At 37.5% G+C, this 21,399-nt stretch overlaps 1 protein-coding gene across 1 annotated transcript; it reads left to right on the top strand.

Annotated features, from left to right (window-relative positions):
- Positions 1–290: 290 nt before the first annotated feature.
- Positions 291–15,445, top strand: uacaa (uveal autoantigen with coiled-coil domains and ankyrin repeats a). The gene is made up of 16 exons (XM_079621358.1): positions 291–618; positions 1,555–1,682; positions 4,441–4,529; positions 5,426–5,490; positions 6,246–6,303; positions 7,528–7,598; positions 7,720–7,826; positions 8,523–8,704; positions 9,237–9,274; positions 9,824–9,886; positions 10,020–10,047; positions 10,165–10,205; positions 11,109–12,302; positions 13,050–13,178; positions 14,801–14,866; positions 14,982–15,445. The coding sequence occupies exons 1-16, from the start codon at positions 583–585 to the stop codon at positions 15,042–15,044; spliced, it is 2,358 nt and encodes a 785-aa protein (XP_079477484.1). The 5' UTR covers positions 291–582; the 3' UTR covers positions 15,045–15,445.
- Positions 15,446–21,399: the final 5,954 nt, after the last annotated feature.

Here is a 21,399-nt window from a genome sequence, read left to right on the forward strand (position 1 = left end):
TTGCCAAACTTCTTTGACCCAGATAATTGTCTGATAACATTGCACATATTATGATATGAATAATCTCATAAACAAGTAAAATAATAAAATTTGCCAGCTAGGCTATTTCAGTTTCTACAAAATGTGCAATATCAGTTAATAATAAACTTGTTCGTTTAAGTCAAATTATGATTTCAAATACGCATAGATATTTCTAACCAACCATTGATGACGCAACTGTGTGTACAAGTTTGCAAACAGGACAAGCCTGCTGACAGTATTACTCGAAGCTGTATCCAAAACAAACACTCATTGTCGAGCTGCTTTTGAAGGCATCTACAGTGTGTGTGGAATCTGCAGCCCACCAAATCATGTGAACCAGCTTTTCCACGGATGACTTTCATACGGAGACTCCCTGTCCACGCCGATTGGCTCATTGTTACACATTTTTCCTGACGATTGGTTCATGGGAGTGCGTCAGGTCTCAACGGAGCCTGAACCTTGTAAGGGGTGGAATAAAGTTTACAGGCAAACTTTGACAAGAGACGCACATTTGGACACCTGGACAAGTGCACTGGGCTTATTTACTGTTACACTGGAACTATGAAAAGTTTTAAACAACGACTTAAGAAAAACGAGGTAAACATTATTGACTATACAATGTACTCTTTCGAATAGCTTGTCAAGACTTTGGACCAAGCCCAACATATCCTGAAACTGAGTGTGTGTGTGTGTGTGTGTGTGTACTAGAATGGGACTGTGGGTGGTCAGTCAGTGTGGTTGTAAGTTGCATATTATTGAGTTGAACTGGAATGAATTGTTATGTTTATGGCTAAAGTGATAAGAACCATGCGTTGTATCTTTAGAAGATTTTATCGCTGGGTTTCACTGTGGTTGACACTGTAAGCCACGCCTACTTTGCGATTGAGACGAGCAGAGATTGACTGTATTGTTGCAAATATAAACAACTGTAGAACATTTCACAGATACTCTTTGTAATTTCATCCTAGTTGCTTGACCGATTTCTTTATTTTTCTGGTTCCTTTGCTGTGAATCGTGATAGACAGTAAGGCTATTTGAAAGAACTTGCATGGGGAAATAATACATGCAATTGTAATGCGGTCAACAGACCTCCAGGGAACTACTTTATAATGCTGTTATTGAAAAATAATCTATTTTAGATTACGTCTGCCCATCAAAATCAAGAATTCAGCATCACCTCGCCATAAATTACATTATAAGGATGGTTCCAGTCCTGGATGCTGATTGGTTCATACATTTTACAGCCTGTTGTATTTCACAATATAGTGGACATGTTCACTATAGGCTATCAGTGTTATACTGAACTATAGTGAAGGTTTCACATTAAAATATGATTTGTTTCTCTTGGACATGGAAATAAAGAAAGTTTTAGGATTTTCAAAAAGAAAGTGTTCAGTAGCAGAGCCAAACCGGACAATGATAAAAGTGACGGCAGTTTCAGTGATGGCTCTGCAGAGCTGTAAGAGAGTAGGTTGTGAAATTGATGGTATGAATATTGCGTTTTCCAATGTCTTACATTTGCCTCTGTCTCAGAGTACAGAATGGGGAAAGTATGATGAGCGTCTCCTGAAGGCGGCAGAGAATGGAGATATAGAGAAACTCACAGCCACACTCAAGAAAGGAACCAACCCCACCAAACTAGACTCAGAGGGCCGGTCTGCGTAAGTGCCACTTTCAACATGACGCTTCTGTGAAAGTCCAATGTACAATTTCTTTTTTATTTACTTGAATTTGACTGAGTATAATTCTCCACCTAAGTATACTCTTTATTTTATTCTATGTTTATACAAAAAATAACAACAACAACTGACTGACACAACATTTTTGCAAATACAACTCATTTGACAGTAAGTTGCTGTCCTCTATGGTTCTGTGCACTGCTGAGCTCATTCTCGCACTATGCATTCCCACTATGTTTTAAAGTGGAAGCTGAACCCCTCCATGAAAGGCTCTGGGATCAAGTGGTCTTGCGCTCTTTGATTGGACGTAAATCTCAAAAACAGTTCTCTATCCTCCCCGCTGGGACTCCTGTGTTTACTTCTGTATGCATTTCATCTCTTGTCTCTTGCCACAAAATAGCTTTTTAATAAAAGTGCAAATGTCCAGCCATGGGAGGAGGGAAGAAATTTTGAATTTGTTTGTGCCCTCGTCCTCCTCTGCAGTGCACAATGCCTTGATTGTTGTTGAATTTACTTCCAGTAGCAGCTTCTGAATGAAAAGTAGGGAGTCTGTAGTAGCACTGTAGCACTTTTGTGGTGTTTTTCTTCTTTTGCATTAGAATTGCCTGGATGACGACTGGCACCTTCACACTAAGTTTTTACTGCTGGACAAATTTTGAGGCAATTTCACCCTTAATGCTATTTAAATCTTTCTTCAGCATTCGTTTACTCTTATATTTTACCCTCAAGGATAAGCTACCTAGAATGCCCTGTTAGCTTTGTGGAGGGTTTTGTATTCATTCATTGCATAATTGACAGAGCTATAGTATAGTACTGCTTCCACAATCTGTAATGAGATCTTTCTTCCATGGACCTGCAGCACACTTCTCGTGATAAATACTGGTATGTGTAAACAAGGAAAAACACAGAAGTAAATGTTGAAACATGAACCTCCAAGATGATTAGTATACTTTCTGATTAAGCAGTTTAAAGGTACACCAGGTACACAAAAAACTACATTTTAAAGCTCTGAGTCTTCTCCTATAATGCCTGATGATTTTGGAGAACACCTGACAAGAGATCAGAGACTCTCCAGATCCTTCAGATTCCCAGCTCCATGTTGGTGCTTCTCCTCTTCAGTTCAGCTCACTCATTTTCTATAGGGTTCAGGTCAGGGGACTGTGCTCAGTGACACATTTTTGTGTTGATTCTGATGTTTGTTTTGGATCGTTGTCCCGTTGGAAGATCCAACCATGGCCCATTGTAAGATTAGATTTCTAGCAGAGGCCATCAGGTTTAGATTTTTTATCTGTTGGTATTTGCTAGAATCCATGATACCATGTATCTGAACAAGATGTCCAGGACCTCCAGCCAAAAAAAAAAAAAAAAAAAGCACTTTTTTTTTGTTTCATCCGACGATAAAACCAGGACCATTTTGAAGTTCCAGTCGTGTCTGACAACTGAATTTGGCCTTTGTGTTTACTCATATTTATATTCCTGTGAAACAAGAAGTCATAGCTAGACAATTTCATGTTCCTAGTAATCCTGGTGTGCTAAATATGTAAATATTAATGGCAATATAGAGATATTTACTCATAAAAAATAGGGGTGTCAATAATTATGGCCAAATTGTTTTGGAGAATTTTTTTTATTTCATAATGCGATTATGAAATAACCCCCCATCACCACACACACACACACACACACACACACACTTTCTATTCTTTTACTTCAATGAAAGGTTAGATTTTTGCTTTTTTTTATGAAACATCAAAAGGATGAACAATGCAGATTTATTTTTACAGCAATCTTTGATCATATTTACCAGGAGTGCCAATAATTCTGACCACAACTGTAAATAAGGCATGAAAGAAGTTCCGAAACAGGAACATGAGAAGCATAGAAGTTGTTCCAGAGAGTAAATGTCATCAAAGGTGTTTAACTAAATCATAAATGTGTGGCACAGCAGTGCTCTGGTGATAATATGTTTATGGGAGGGTATTAAATATGGTGTGCAGCGTTATGTAGCCTGTAATTTTCCTATGTTTCTTCCTCTTTTATCTCTTCCGGTCAGCTGTTTTCAAAGGGGGCTGTATTAGGTGTGTCTGACCTCATGACAGGATTTTAGTCATGTTCTGTTGTTGTTAAATATTTCCTACCTTCCAATGCTTTTCTGTCAAGTAGAATATGTATTTCCTTGCCTTTACCTTGTCAGTAAACATGATGGAATAAAGAAATGTAATATTGTTTTATATTTAGCTCCTGTGCATTTTCTTTTCATTCCTTTTTCAAATAGATTTTTAAAAGATATTTTCTGCTACAAAACATGTTTATACCCAGTCCTACATCTTTTTGATCTCTCTTTTGTCCTCTAACTATTTCAACACAAGCTTCAACAGTCCTGGTGATCTAATTAACTCAATGTATCATGCCTGCTTTGTGACGAGGCTCAAGGAGTGGCTGTGTCTATTTTCTGTTGAAACAGGCCTTGGCTGCTATGTTGTTGCATGTTTCTTTTCACGTTTCTTGGCTCTTAATACATAATCATAATCACTGGTAAACTCACATGTTGTGTAAATCCATATTTTGATCTCCATGGAAGTATGATATAGGCTATATATTAACTTGTGCTAATATCTGCATTAAAAATACTTTATTCATGTTGTAAAATAAAATGATTGACATTGAAATTAATGAACAAAATTATTGATGATAGTCATGCTTATATTGAATTAATTTACTTGTATTTTTGTTTTTTAAGGTTTCATGTTGCTGCCAGCAAAGGCCTCATAATCAGTCTAAATGTTTTCCTGGATAACGGTGTCAACTTGAAGGCTGTAGATGCTGCCGGTAAGACTTTCTGAAGTAATCACATTTCATGAACAATTTAAGTCATAATTTATTCCTTTATCTGAAGATCTGACCCTCTTGGACAATCAACCAATACATTTTGTTTAAATGTTGTGTGGTTGTTCGTGCGTTAGCCTAAAGACAAGCTTAATTTAGCACAACAAGACTATCTATTTTTAGACTATCTTTCTATTGTATTTGTCCTATTTGTCCTAACTTGCTCTTTTGTTTTTATTGTATTACTGACCGTTTACATATTTTTTAATAATTTCTGAGGAACTCCTCGGGTTCGAGCCTCCTCCAAGGACAGCAAGTCAAGTTAGTTTACTATTAACTTTTAAGGTTAAATGGACAGGCGGACTAGTGAATTCTAGTTAGTATTCTGCTGTGGTATCGAAATTGGAATCGAGAATTGAGAAATTTCGCTGGTATCTAAAATGAAGATGCCATAGCAACCTTATTTCCAACAAATATTTAGGCCTACTTGATATATCGCGATCGTTAAATAAATTACTCATGTTAGGGTTTTGGTCATAATTGTGTTAAATAATCGTAATTACAATATTGACTTGATTATGATTTTTGACGTATCAGCCCTGGTATGAGATTACATTGAGAAACTGGGATTTAAATCTATTTAAACCTTGAAATAAACAATTCGATTTTGAAAAATGTAAAGTAAAGAAGCGTTATGACGTAAAATGAATAGTCACTAAACAAGCAAATTTGTGAAATTGATCATGAGATTCATTCGTCCAGATGACCAGAATCATGAAGAACATGATCAGTTTGAACTCAAACTTGTGGAATTCAAGAAGCTCAAGTGCTGTTGCCATTACAGCAAACGGCGTTCTGACTTTTAAACCTCACTGTATGTTTTCTGTTCCTCTCTGCAGGTAGAACAGCTTTGCATCTGTCTGCAGCAGGCGGTCATTCCACGTGTGTGCAGAGGCTTCTGCAGGTACTGTCCACTAACAATCACAGGAAGAAAGACTAATGAGAAACCGCATTGGAATGTCACAGTGTTGACGTATAACCCTCCCCTTTAGAGATTGCTCTGCCAAAGACAGCTTTTCTTTTTCTTTTCTTTTCATACCCTGTTTTATGTTTAAAGCCCTTGTTTATTTGTTTTTTTTCATTCTCTGGACTTTCCTTTGCTTTTGATCTCCACATGAAACTGTGCGCTTAAGGCAGAGCTGGAGCAATTTACTCCACTTTTTTGTATTATACAGCAACCATTCTTTTGCTCACAAACGCACCGTTAAGAACGCGAGGTGTGTTATCTGGTGTGGAAATGTGAATTCTCTTTCGTAAAGCTTTGATGTGAATGCAGCTATAATTAAATGCAAATGAAAACGAAGGAAATTAATGCAAATGACTTTCAATTGGCAGTCAATTGCATTAAAATAGTGCAAAGCAAAATAATTAAAACCATGAACAATTTAAAGCATTAAAAAAATAAACTTTTGATTGAGCCAAATTCAAAATACATATTTGCATTTATGATGTGTGTGCTGAGAGGCATTTGTGCAATTTACATTCTTTTCAATGTCTTTCATTCTTTTTCAGTTTTCTTATCTTGTTGAGCAGAGGAATGTGTAAATGAACTTAAGCTGTAAAATAAATCATTGAAGATTTGAAAACACATTTATTTATTTATTTTTCAGAATGTATGATATTGCTCATATGCATGTTAAATATTTTCTTTTCCAACAGTGTAAATGTCCTGTTGACAGCGCAGACCCGCAGGGCCGTACAGCTTTGCATGATGCAGGTGTGTGGATTTCTCTTTTTTTAAATAAGATTTATTTGATTAATATTCCATTTAAAGTCTGCGCCGATAGCCTCGTGGGAAAGTGCACCGACATGTAGCGTCGTTGCGCTTCGGGCAACCTGAGTTCGAGTCCCGGCTCGTGGACCTTTCCCGGTCCCCCCTCTCTCCCCCACCCCACTTCCTGTCTAGCTACTGTCCTATCCAATAAAAGGCAAAAACGCCCAAAATGTAATATTTCATTTAAAATGTTAGTAATTCCCCCCCCCCCCCCCCCCATTATTATTATATAAATTTATAATTCTACATTTGATTTTGTTTCACTGACTAATCGACAACAATGTTTCATTTAAAGAATGTTGGTAACCAAAGAGTTCACAGTAGTAGTCACTGACTTCCATAGTATTTTTTTTCCTACCATGGAAGTCAATGGCTACTGTCAACAGTCTGGTTAACAACATTCTTAAAAAAAATGTTTTTTTTGTGTTCAACAGAAGAAAGAAACTCATACAGGTTTGGAAAAACTTGAGGGCGAGTAAATTATGACAGAATTTACATTTTTGGTTGAACTATCCTTTAAGAATGAAACCTTGCTGTGTGTTGCTGGGGGACCTTGCATTTCTGCTATGTTTGGAACTATATTTGTTGCAAAAGAGCAAAAGCGGTCAAAATGTACAATGTTGTGTCTAAAAATGGTCAATTCACATAATCAGGTTATTGTTTATTGAACTGTTGTATAAAATGAATGTCATATTTGTAACCGTGCTGATACTTCAGAAAATGGCACTCTTGCTCGTGTAATATTGATTAACTATTATGTTATAAACACAACATACAAGAACTCATGCAAGGCAATTCATATCTGGAATTTTGGGGGCATTATTATTATTTTAGTGACATTTCCGACCTTGCACGAGACTATTTTACATCAACACCAGACTAGCTTGCTTGCTGTTTAGCTTAATCGAAGGACATACCACAATTTTGGGTGTTGCGTGTGTGTGTGTGTGTGTGTGTGTGTGTGTGTGTGTGTGTGTGTGTGTGTGTGTGTGTGTGTGTGTGTGTGTGTGTGTGTGTGTGTGTGTGTGTGTGTGTGTGATTTATTATCATCATTCTTTTAAGGCAGATATGAATTCTTCAAATGCTGCATGAGGATGTCTAGCTGTCAGAGCTGTCAGAGTTGATTTGGAAAATGATAACGTCTTGTGTCATGTTATTGTTTTTCAGCAAATGTAGGCTGCAAAGCCGCCATCACAATGCTCTTTGACAGCGGTGCATCTATTGATGTGACTGATGGAGTAAGTAAAATTAAATATATGAAATATATATATATAAGAGACAATGTGAGAAAGTAAGAGAACATTTTATATAGATTTTTGACACCATGTTGCAATACATGTAAATATGTACCTTTTTCAGGATGGTAGATCACCTTTGTTGCTTGCTGCTAAGATGAACCAACCAAGAGCATGCCAGTTGCTTGTGCAATACGGAGCACGCACTGTTCTTCGAGACAAGCAAAGCAAGTAAGGGAAAGCATTTAAAAATGATCGTATTTTCTTTTGTGCATTAATAATGATCCACAAAGAGTTTGCAAAAATCAAATATGTATAAGCAATGTATCAGCCAGAAGAGGAAGATTACATTTTAACTTCAAATATATTTATATTCAGTTTAATTTTGTTTACTAATGTGAATCAACTTGCAAGAAAATCCGTCTTCTACAAGGAAGTCACCTGTTTTCTTTCCATTAAAGTGGCACACATTTGCATGTGTACACTGCAGAAAGCAGCAATAGGAACAATGCTGAAGTGCATAGCACACTTATGTTGCATTCATTCTCAGAGCTAGTAAATCTTCACTATATACCTTTATTTGTTATTTATCAGCATGAGATAGAAAGTGCAGCAAAAAGAATTACGGTAATCAATTTTTTCACATTTTTAAGACAATTCAACTCATGAGATTCATTAAATATTGAAAACCATAAAAATTATTTAATAAATAATATAATGATATAGGTCAGTATAACTCATGAACTGCTTTTGATGAGTCTTAGAAAAGCTAATTCAAGTAAAGATATCTTTTAAGCTTTGCAGAAATAATCATAAAGTTTGTTTGACCTTGAGTTGAGCCATACCAACTGATCAATAATTTTTTTTCTATCTTCTGTTTTTCTGACTTGTTATATTTTATGTTCTGTATGTGTGTGTTCTGTCCAGGACTGCGCTAATATTAGCTTGTGAGAACTCCTGTAAAGAAGTGGTGGAGATTCTCCTGAAGACTAAGGCAGATGTTTCTGCCGTGGACATTTATGGCCATGATGCTTACCACTATGCCAGACTAAGTCAGAATCAAGACTTGATCACTCTTGTACAAAATGCCTGTGACACAACCACTAAAGGTAATATAACACCATGTAATCTTGTGACCAGCAGTGCTTTTTTTCCTTGTTATTATTACATGTAGAAATTGCTGAACCTGCTCATGCAGGCAGCCGGTCAGTCGAGTTTTACATTTAGATCCCATATCAACCATCACACTGTCATTACTGGGTAATGTCATGTAATTGAAGAGAAGTGTCTGAAAGATCCAGATCCAGATGTGCTCACATAGACTTCTCAGATTCTAACACTAAAAGCATCAATTTCTAGAGTTGACCGGTCTTTATTCCAAGAACTGTCATATTTAAAGAGAGAGGCTTATTCCAAGCAAATCAGCCGCGTATTATTAGAATATCACTTTGGTCCCTGAAAGATGCTTTTCATGTAATATCTCCCATATCACCAGATTAAAATTAAATGCAACAATTAGTTAACAAAGTGATTGGAATGTAAATCAAGGCACATTTATGGCATATTAAAATGCTTGTCTGAAATGTGCATTAGGAACAGAAACATCATGTGCTAAAACATCCCCTCCCATTTTGTTTTCAGCCAAAGAGACTGCCAATGTTTCACAGAAGATTCAACAGGTAACATTGACTTTTTGCTGACAATTTAACTCTTTGACGCATTTTCATTCGGATTCTCAGTCAAGTTCAAGTATTTGTAAACCAAGGCAGTAACAGCAGACAAATAAGGTCATGAGTTTGCTGCGCTCAAGTGAACTATTTATTGATCTCACTGACATCTAGAGTCTTACATGCTAATCGCAGTGCACTTTAATTAGAGCCATCCTAATCTGCAGTCACTTGAGAACTATGTTCATCTCTGCAATGATGGAAATCAGTTGGATGAAATTCAATGTTCTTCTGCAGCTGTCGATGGAGATGAATACTGATTCTCATGCTCATGTGAAGATTTCAGCCATACATGTGTAAATCTATAGTTTCTTACTTCTAACACATCTATTATAGATCAGGATATGTTTCAATAATTCACTGTGGGGAGATGCATTAATTATTGAAGAATTGTTTGAGAATTTATTATGGAAATATAGATTTCTTTCTATCTAAAGACCATGTCATCAGAGATTTTTGAGAAGAATTGAAAGAATTTTGTTTTTCTTTCTGAATGCACAGGCTAAACCCCGGACCAAAGCAGGATCAGTAAAGATGGAGAAAGCTTTGTCAGAACCACTAACAGTGAGTTTCTTTAGAGGATGGCATTTGATTGACATTTGAAGTCTGTGCTATGCAGGCAGTCATTTTATCTCTCCTGTGGCTGATTGTGGTCAGTTGTGAATGTCATCAATAAAGGGTTGTGTCTGAATTACAGAAGGAACATGGCAGTCACTCCACTGAAGGTAACTTGGAATGTGTTTATATATAATGGCGGAACATCAGTATTACAATCAGTCATATCACAAAAGCTTTCCATGTCTGGGCTCTGATATTTTAAACACATTTTCTGCTCCCTGAAGGAAAAGGTGCCAAACAAGGTCCTAATCTGGATTCCACACAGGTATCCTGCCTAACCTGACTAACCTGATCTGTGTCTGAAGAGTTTGCTTTATGACAGTGTCATAGTGTTAGTTAACTCCTTATTTTTGAAGTATGTGGCCTTGATATCTTGCTCACAGTTTGTCCTTTTATCAGCCATTTAAATTCAATTTTTACATTAAGGTCTTCACCACAAAATCAGTCAGTCAGTCAATCAATCAATCAATCAGTCATTCGATCGATCAGTCAATCAATCAATCAATTTTTAGTGTTTTGGAAAATAAAAATGATGTATGTGACCTTGATATCTTGCTCATAGTCCTTTTATCAGGCAGTTAAATTAAACTTTCCATTAATTTTCCATTATTATATTACATATAATGCAGTCATTTGTATAATGTTAACACTTTTTTCTGACAGAATATACAGGTGAAACTCGAAAAAGTAGAATATCGTGCAAAAGTCTATTTATTTCAGTAATTCAACTTAAAAGGTGAAACTAATATATTCTATAGAACAGGTGAGATATCTCAAGCCTTTATTTGTTATATTTTTGATGATTATGGCTTACTGCTATGAAAACCTTTTCACAATATTCAAATTTTGAATTTGGGGTTTTCATAAGCTGTAAGCCATAATCATCAAAATTGTAACAAAGGCTAGAAATATCTCCCTTTGCATGTAATGAGTCTATATAATATATTAGTTTCACCTTTTAAGTTAAATTACTGAAATAAATTAACTTTTGCACAATGTTCTAATTTTTCGAGTTTCACCTGTAGAGATTATAACTTCACTTGATATCAGACTTAATTTATATCGCATTCTCATCAAACTGAAACATTACAGCAGTTGATCTAAAATAGACAAACGAAAGTGTACTGTATTTCTTACTTCAACATTACTACCCTTGTCAATTATTCAGGTCAGGCCTGCACAGTCAGCTCCTGTGCCAGTGAGATCTACTCCGATGGAGTTATTGCCCGGTGAGGTGGAGGCCCTTAGGAGAGAACTACGAGATGCACGGAGGAGGCAAGAAGTAGCGGAGGCGGAGGTGCACAGGCTGGACACGGCACTGGCTCTGCGTTGTCAGGAATACGAAGGTCTGAGGAGGAGCAGCGAACAAGCTCTGCATGCGTCCCATAACCGGTCATGGGAGCTGGAGGAGGCCTTGGGTGAGGTGCAGAGAAGGATGGCCGGCTCAGAATCCCGAGTGAGACAGATGCAAGCTCATCTAGTAGCCGTCAGGGAGCATTTGGTGGAAGAGCTGAGAGTCCAGCTTCAAGAAGTCAAAGGTCAGCGGGAGGCAGCCATAGCCGAACTGGGGAGGATGCAGAAGGAGCTCAGCCAGAGCAGGAGGGAGGTCGAGCAGCAGAAGCAGAACCAGGGCTCCTTGATGCAGGAACTTAGCCGGCTTTCCCAGGAGCTGCTCAGCAGAGAAGAGCAAATAAACACACTGAAGACAAGGTCAGCAGAAATGGAGACACAGCAGGCTGAGATGTTGTGTAAAGAAGCTCAGACCCCATCAGAATGGTGCCCGACACATGCGAAGAGCACCATGACTGACCTCATCCCGGAGACCAGCGAACCTACCGTAGATCTGGAGAACTACATCAGCAAGGGAGAGCACACAGTCATAACTAGCTCACTGAACAATTCACTGCAACAGGCTGAAACCAAAGCCGAAGAGGCTCTACAGAAGTACCAGGGCGCCCAGGAAGAGAACCAGAGCCTGCTGAGAGAACTTCAAGAGCAAAAGACAGAGCTGGATACAATCCAGGAGGCTCTGAAGTCCAAGTTTGCTCCTGTTGTCTTAGTGGAGGAAAAGGAGAAAGAGGTGGAACGACTCAAACTAGCCCTTGAAGAGATGGAGAAGAGACAAAACCAGGCCAGTGTGAGCATCTCAAACACAAAAGAGGAGGGTGTTCAGAGAGAAGAACGCAGGCAGTCGTGCGCAAGTGAAGTACAGCATAACCAAGTATCTTCTTCTACAGGGAGTGAAAGAGCAGAGTGTGAAGTCACTAGAATTACAGCGGAAAACGTGCAGCCAAGTGAAATAGAAAGCAAAAGTAGCACAGCTGAGGACCAGGGGAGGACATCACCGGATCAAGTTGTCAAGGTTAATGATTATTTCTTGTATATTTATTATGTTCATGACTATTTATTTTCTCACAGATCATCAATGCATTGAGATTGTCCCAAAATCCAGATATCAATGCAGATTCTATAATTCTCTTCAACAGGTGAAACTCGAAAAATTAGAATATCGTGCAAAAGTTAGTTTATTTCAACTTAAAAGGTGAAACTAATATTTTATATAGATGTATTACATGCAAAGTGAGATATTTCAGGCCTTTATTTGTTATCATTTTGATGATGATGGCTTACAGCTTATGAAAACCCCAAATTCAAAATTAGAATATTGTGAAAAGGTTTTCATAGCAGTAAGCCATATTCATCAAAACGATAACAAATAAAGGCCCGAAATGTCTCACTTTGCATGTAATGAGTCTATATAATATATTAGTTTCACCTTTTAAGTTGAATTACTGAAATAAAATAACTTTTGCACGATATAAAAATGTTTCGAGTTTCACCTGTATTCTAAATGCTACAAGTATATTTAGGCATCACAACTCTATAATGTACACAGTATAAGTGCTTTATAACACAGTATGAGATTTGCCATAGATAACATGTTTTTAAGTGTAAATTGTTAATGTTTTAAAAAAAATCAACTTTAAGTGAGCATTAGATAAGGTAATCACAATATAAAAATATGGTAAATGAGCATGAAATATCACTAATATCAGCAAATAGCCTAAAGAAATCGTACAAATCTAATTACACGTGTTCTCTATCTCAGTCATCAGTGAAGCATGAGGGACAGAGGTCGGCTGAGGTCAACATATCAGAGCCCGTCGGGTCCTGTGAAGCGTCACGATCAGACAGCTCCCTCCAGGCTCAGGTCTACAGCCTGCAACAGCAGCTAGAGGTTAGTTACTCACAGCTCGCTCGATTCCTCAGGGCTGTTTTTGAGAGTCTGCTTTGTTTAAGCTTTGTTAGACTTGAGAGGTCAGTGCTTTTAATGCAAATTGGATTTTGATAGGATTCTTTAGTATAGGCACTGGCAGAGTTGTTGAAACAGAGAGACACACTGGGATTTCTCCACCACAAACCTACACTGTCAACCTGTTTGATTGGGTTTAAGCGGGACAGATAGCAGCAGCTTGTTTATTTGCAGCAATTTTTGTAAATATTAACGCATAATATGCACTGATTACTACGTTGACTACTGCATTTTTCCTTAATGGAGAGTTAATGGAGAACCAGCATTAATCAGGTAATAACTTTGGAGGGAAGGTGGATTGTTTCCAATTTCCATAACTCCCATAATATAAGCTCCTATAATATAGAATACATTTACAGTATGAATGCATTCATATTTTTCTCATGCTTTTATGGTCATATTTATATTTTTATATTAAGACATACATACACACAAGGACACACCAAATAAATGTCAATAAATTCCAACAACTGCTCAATTCAACCCAAGAAAGAAGTTTGGTTGTGCAAAATAAACAAGGCAACCAATTCACTTAACAACACATTTTATTACATAATACATCCAGGGAGAGGGAAGATAAGTGGTTCCTTCAGTCGGCACTCATTCTGGGTTTAATAGTTGGTTTAGTTTAAGTATGGAGAATTTTCCCAATCCATAAAGGAAACACTTAATCTTTCAGTTTATCATAATTGTTAATTTTATGAAATCACCTCATTTGGAGAAGCGTGGTTTTCACTGGACAGAAATGGTATGAAAAATTGTACACTGAAAAGTAACTACTGTAGTGCCTAAAGTATACTTCGGCTGGTCGTGTTATGCGACGGCCCGTGCGCTGTCCGCATGACATAGTTTTCGCCATCAGGAAAGGTCCACGAATGTTTGTGTGCAGCCCAATTTTTGTCTAAGCGGACGGTTTGTGTACAACAGCACGTGCAAGTGACTTGAGCACTTGAAAACAAAGTCCACTGGATAGTGTGCATACGCAGACCGCTTCTTTTTTCGCTCACAGCCAAAGGAGTATACTTTGAAAGGCTTGTGCACTCAACTGTGAGATGGAGCAGAAGTGTACGTGGGCCTTAAGTGTAGTAGAGTAAAAAGTACAATATATGACTGAGATATGGAGTAAAAGCATTAAGTTACATTAAATGGAAATGCTTAAAGTACAGTTCTTGTGTAAATGTACTTTTGTTACGTTTTACCACTGGAAATAGACCATGTAATAGGCCCCAGAGGAAACTGTTGGAGAGAACTGGGAGTAGAAAGGAAAGATGAAACCGATTTGTCATTTCCACTGCTCATACAGGGTACACCGTGCTGGTAACTTCACAGAAGCAATGTTTGCACTCCCACAGAGTAATCACTCTCAGGAGACATCTTAACTTTCATTAAAGTACTCGCCCCCAATGCTTTTACTGTAATCCAGCACTTTGACATGTATTGTACATTTCTAAATTAAATGCAAGTTTAAGCATTAATCATTTGTCTTTTGTAACTGATGTGAAAACCAATGCATTATGAACTTACTTTTTTCTTACTTTTATTGCCAGAACTCGGAAAAGCATTACAGACACGTGCTTTCAATATACCGAACACGGTTGCTCAGCGCAGCACAGGTAACATTTTATTATTTTTATGATGTATATTTTCTTATTATCTGTTGCGCTTTCAAAAGTAAACTCATGAAAATAGCAGTGTTTATGTACTAGAAGCTGTGGTCTTCTTTTGCAGGGTTTCATGGATGAAGAGGCCAGAGTGGCTCTGCTTCAGATTGCCAAGATGAGAGAGTGCTGAGCATTCATTGCGCGTATGCATATATGTATAGACACTACTGTTCAAAAGTGTGGGGTTGGTAACATTTTTGTAATGTTTTTGAAAGAAGTCTCATATGTTAACCATGGCTGCCTTTTTTGATCAATTGTGAAATGTTGTTACAATTTAAAATATCTGCTTTCTATTTAAACGTCATCGTTTTTATAAAAAAAAATTCTGTAATGGCACAGCTGAATTATCAGCATCATTACTGCAGTCTTTAGTGTCTCATGATACTTCAGAAATCATTGTAATATGCTGATTTGAAGAAACTTTTTTTATTGTCAATGTTGAAAACAGTTGTGCTGCTTAATGTTTTTGTGGAAACTGTGATGTATGTTTTTCATGATTCTTTGATGAATAGAAATAACATTCTAAATGTCTTTACTGTCACTTTTGATCAATTTAAAGGCAGGGTAGGCGATTAGTTCCAGATTTTTTTCTGTAATGCTGGTTGAAAGTCTTTTCCCATCCTGATAGTGATCACTAATTTAAGTGGTCTAAATGTATTTATATGTATGTATGTATATGTATATATATATATATATATATATATATATATATATATATATATATATATATATATATATATATATATATGTCTGTGGAAGGCGTAGGACCAAAATATCTGCCTGTCAATGTATTTTCCATATCGCTATTGCTAGCCTCTCTGAAAATTGCCTACCCTACCTTTAATACATTGTTACTGAATAAAAGTGTTCATTTATTTCTGTAAAAAATACATTGCTGACCCTTAACTTTTGAAATGTAGAGTAAATATATACATTACACTGTCTACAATGGGCACGACGAAGGGACCATTGTAAATCCATTGAGGTGAAAGCTTTCTGGACCTATGGTGGAGCTAGAAGGTCCAAACACACCATAACCCTCACCTTAGTTAGTATCCCTAAACCGATTGTGTCCGGTGTAGACATGGTGTTAATCACTAGATCTTTAACAGAAAACAGAGAATCAAATTTTGTGTAATTTAGGTTTATTTATGTCCCCCGTTCATGTCTTGTGCAAATTAACTGTTGCTCTTTGTAACAAAATTAAACTAAATATTAAACATGTTGAAATATATCTACATTGTAAACAAATCTCAACTCATATTTTGTTTTCTTTGATTTTTACTTGTGTATATTTGTGTTAGGTAAGTTATTAGGGGTGTAACAATACATCTATATAAATGGATTGAGACATCGATCAAATGACTAATGATATAATGTATCAATGCAACGCTTAAAAAAATCGTCTTTATTTTGACACTCCACATTTTCACACATTGTCCATCTATGCATTACCGCCAACGCATGCATTCTCGTTTAACTCGCCTGTCAGGGCTCGGAAATAAGGATTGTTGTATAAAGGACCTTACAAAATCTCAAATGTTTGCAATAACTTAAGTAATTTTTAGCAAGTTATCATGCTTTTCACTTTAGAATACTGTTCCAAATAATTAGTAATTAATTCTGAAATATTTGATATGCTTATAGTTGAGTCATTACTGGGTTACGATCTTCACTTTAGAACGAATTATACATTATTCCTTGTTCACATTTATTATGAACCTGTATGCCTAAAGTAGTTCTTAGAAGTCCTCTGGGAAGTATGAAAAAAATAATAGTTATTGATTAGCTAATAGTGGACTACCGCATTCAACCGAGCGCCATTACTTATTCGTTAATTAGAGTTTCTTGTTAGTCAATAGTAGTTAGAAAGTTAATGTTGCGTAGTTCATTAAAGGGATAGTTCTCCCAAAGATGAAAATTCTGTCATCACTTACTCACCCTCAAGTTGTTATGAACCTGTATGAGTTTCTTTCTTCTGTTGAACATAAAAGTAGATATTTTGGCGAATGTTAGTATCCAAACAGTTGCTGGCCCCCATTGACCTTCATAGTATTGTTGTTGTTTTTTCGTACTATGGACGTCAATGGGGGCCAGCAACTGTTTGGATACCAACATTTTTCCGAACAAACTCAACAGAACAAAGAAACTCATGCAGGTTTAGAAAAACTTGAGGGTGAGTAAATGATGACACAATTTTTATTTTTTAGTGAACTATCCCTGTAATGATGGAACAGTCAGACCTTTTACAAAACCGCACACCGTGCTTAGACTGCCCTCTTGTGTTCTGTACACACGGTTGCCTTTTGATGAAAATGCTACTGCTACTTATACCAAAAATGGAAATAAGCGCAGTTAGAATAGCAAAAATATGTGGGAAAATTGTGGAGCTTAATTTATACTAAATCAAATTAGTGCATCATTTGTAATTGAAAGGGTCTAATGAAAAAATCTGGTTATGGTTAGACTTTAAATAATTACACAATGTATGAGATGATAAAATCATATAGGCTACCATTAATTGTACCCAGCATGTATGTAAAATGTTACCTGAGAAATAGAAAGTATAGAGAGAAAGAGAAAGGCAGAGCTCAGGTAGAGAGGAAGAGCAAAACGAAGGGACAAAGAAAAGCCCAGAGAAAAGAAGCGCCAGAGCAGCAGTTCCAATCTTCTTTTATCCTTTCCTTGACCAAGTGACTGAAGCCAAAATGTGAGACATTCAAACTGATCAATCAGCAGATTACAGCCTCCCCTGCCATACTAAAAGTGTGTGACAGTTAGCAGGCCACTGATGCACACACACCTGGCCCACAGGCCAAGATCATATCAGCACCTCATGCTTTTATTTTAAATGGCCCTTGGAGGAGGTTGGGACAGGAAAGCAAAAGTCTTTTGTTTCGGTTTCATCCTTACACCACCACAGAATACAAAAGGTAATTGTGACTCTTTATCTCACAATTCAGATTTTTTTAATGTGAGTTTACATTTTGCAATTCTGACTTTTTTCCTCAGAACTGTTAGATATAAACTCGCAATAGGCCTGGTTTCACAGTCAGGGATTAGATTAAACCAGGATTAGGTCTTAGTTTAATTTGGACATTTTAAGTAGATTTTATAAATGCACCTCAGATTAAGTCAAATTCTGAGAGGGGGGGAGGGGGGATTTGGTATTTTCTCGCAATTGCGAGTGTGTGTGTGTGTGTGTGTGTATAAAAAAGCAGACTTTATAACTCACAATTGTGAATTTATCCCTCGGTTTCACTGACAAGGCTTAAGCCTAGTTTCTGACTAAAATGCATGTTTGTGCGGTTTAACCTGAAAGTAATTTGCACTGCAATATCTTAAAATACGACACTGCCATTGTTTTGTCTCAAGAAGCACACCAGTAATGTTTAAGGCACGTTTATATAAGCAATTTAAATGCCCTAATCCTGGCTTAATCTAAGCCCTGTCTGTGAAACCGGGCCTACAACTTGTAATTGCGACTGCAAGATTATATCTCACAATTCTTAAAAAGCTGCAATTACCTTTTCTCATTTTTATTTAGTGGAGGAAATAAGCTTCCATCTCTGATGTCCTGAAAAATCACATTACTAAGTGCTGCTAACCGGTTTGTATTAAAAAGGCGAAAGAATGGACATCTGTAAAGTGGAAAGATTTTTTTGTACTTAATGAAATCTATCCCTTGGTCTTGGCGGAGAAAAAAAAAAGAGATTTTCTCAGTTGTGCATTTTTTCCCAGAAGAGACCTTACAATAAACCCTAATATACAGACTCCACAAATACTCCGCATATGGTTTTGATTTTAGCACTCAACAGAAAAATGAGAGACTTGTTGTTAAACATTGACCTCAACGCAGTCATCCATCAAGACTTTTATTTGTGCTAATACGATTTATTGTCTACACTGAGGTTTGGCTGAGCCTCACGCTTGCACAGACCTGCTTTTTTTTTTTTCTTCTTCTTCTATGAACTGACTGTGGTCATTGTGGTTTCATTCAGTTTCTTGGCTTGGCTGTTCATGTTGTAGCTACAGTTTATCAAAGCTCATGACATTGAGAAGAGCTTTTTGGCACTGCATTAACGTTTTATTCCACTGAAGTCTGAAGATTTTGAACAGGAAAGGAACATAATACCCCATTAACTTTGAAGGAACCCTGCCCCGCCCCACATAAAACCTAAACCCCCCTCCGTCCACCTCAATTTGTTCACTTGAGACCTACTTCCCTTCCCAGCTATTATTGTGTCTCATATTTAATAGAGGAGCGAACCACAACATTGGTTTCATGTTTTGTCATTTGTGGTCTGATCTGCCTAAGCTGTTCTCGGTAATTACAGTGAATACTCCTCAATGTGCTTGGAAATTTTTCCTTTAATCAGATTTCCAAAGTACTAACCAGAACCAGATGCCCACTCGGTTTGTCTCATATTACTGTGTGCTTAGAGATCACATCGTAGTGATCCGCTAACAAATGCTGACTGCTGACGGGCACACCTCTTCCCCTGAGGGACTCTGAGGGGGCCTGACCGCTGTAAGTAATGCTGATTTTAATGCACTGGTCAGATCCTTTTGGAAAACAAGAAGTGTTCAGAATCCAACTGGTCAGAACCGACTCTATTTTCTGAATTTTTTTTGCAATTTCACCATGTTCACCTTTTGGACATACAGCATTATTGTGCCCTTACATTTTTGTCTTTGTGTAGCTTACTCAAATAATATGAAGCAGTTTAGCTCGAGTTTGGCACTGGCTTCACCTTTTCCTTTTTCTTCTGGGTGTTTGGCATTTTCCCTGCTCCACACCTGTTGCAGAGTGCTAAAAACTCATTCTCATTGCTGTAAGGCAAAAATAATCATTTTTAAATGTAGCCTATATAGACTACATTATAGTAATAGTTGATGGTCATTAAAATTCACAAGTTAATTTAAACAAATTAAATTTAAGCTATGCTATGGAAATCATGTACTTATGGGGAATATATTTTTTCAACATTAAGACAATTGAAAAAAAAAATGAAAAAAGAAAACGAAAGTACGCTATAACATCTGGCCATTTTACAGTAGGGTAATAGGATTTGGGGGAATTATATACATTTTTAATGCCCCCCCTGTAGTCAATAATTTTAACCCCTAAAACTCACCTCTGATCACCAAAATTACATATTTAAATGTTTTTTCCTTGAAAAAAAAATCGTTGTGCTTGTTCCTTAAAATAGCTTGAATGTAATGCTACACCCTTGCCTCATTTAGTATACGCGGTTCTATGAATATGCAAATTAGCCCCGCCTCCACTCACTCACACCAGCTCAGAGATCCACTAATGACGATCACACATTGACGTTATTGGTTAAGGTAGTTTGTGACGTCAGAAACACCAGCGATTTCAAACCACGTTTTTGAGATTGTCTTTGGTTCACTGCAGTTGGAAAATACTCAGCAATGGTGTTGTCTTAAAGCATAATAAAAACACCACATAGACATATAAACAACATTAAAAGCTTGATTTTCACCACATAGGGACTTTATTTAATATATATATTAAATAAAGAGGTGTTAGTGAGGCCAGCAGGGGGCGCTCACCCTGTGCTCTGTATGGGTCCTAACGCCCCAGTGTAGTGACGGGGACACTGCCAATGAGCACCGTCCTTCGGATGAGACATTACACTGAGGTCCTGACTCATGTGGTCACAAAAAATCCCAGGATGTTATTCGAAAGAGTAGGGGTGTAACCTCGGCATCATGGCCAAATTTGCCCAGTGGCCTCTGTCCATCATGGCCTCCTAATCATCCCCATATATATATATATACTGATTGGCTTCATCACTCTGTCTCCTCTCCACCAGTAAGCTGGTGTGTGGTGGGCGTTCTGGCGCAATATGGCTGCCGTCGCATCATCCAGGTGCTGGTGGTTGAGGAGATTCCCCCTTAGTTCAGCATTTTTAATTTAGGGATGGTTTTAATACAACCCTTATCAAGTGATTTCCAGGAAAGCAGTTTCAGAGAAAACCATCTGCCTCTTTAACCGGTCTGTATTGGGCGTAGTGTTTCACAGTGGTTTAAAGATTCTTCAGTCATGGTGTCAGTATGTCTGTCTCTGATCATGCAAACCGTGTTAAAATTAGTCCTGCTGTGGCCATTCAAGTGCTTCTTAGAGCTTTGTGACATCTGAGTTGAAGGTTGCGTCACTGTTTTTCCCCCTCATTAAGCTACGGTTAACCACCGATGGATCAAGGCCCTGTTCTCATTCTCTCCGCTTCCGTCTCAGCCCAGCACGAATTACACATGCCTGGAGGAGAAGACATCCCACATTCACACATCTCACAAGGCGCTGACATTCCCTATCTGTTACAGCACCACTGTAACGGGAGAAGAGAGTTAGAGCGCTCTTCACCCCATACCCCCACATTAGTGTGTGAAACACTGGAACGTCGCAACCACAGGGCGTATGGGATGTATTTATAGCATCACTGGGTTATATAGTCTGCTGA

This window comes from Phoxinus phoxinus, assembly GCF_949152265.1.
Source record: "Phoxinus phoxinus genome assembly, chromosome: 8".
In the NCBI taxonomy this organism is placed as follows: domain Eukaryota; kingdom Metazoa; phylum Chordata; class Actinopteri; order Cypriniformes; family Leuciscidae; genus Phoxinus; species Phoxinus phoxinus.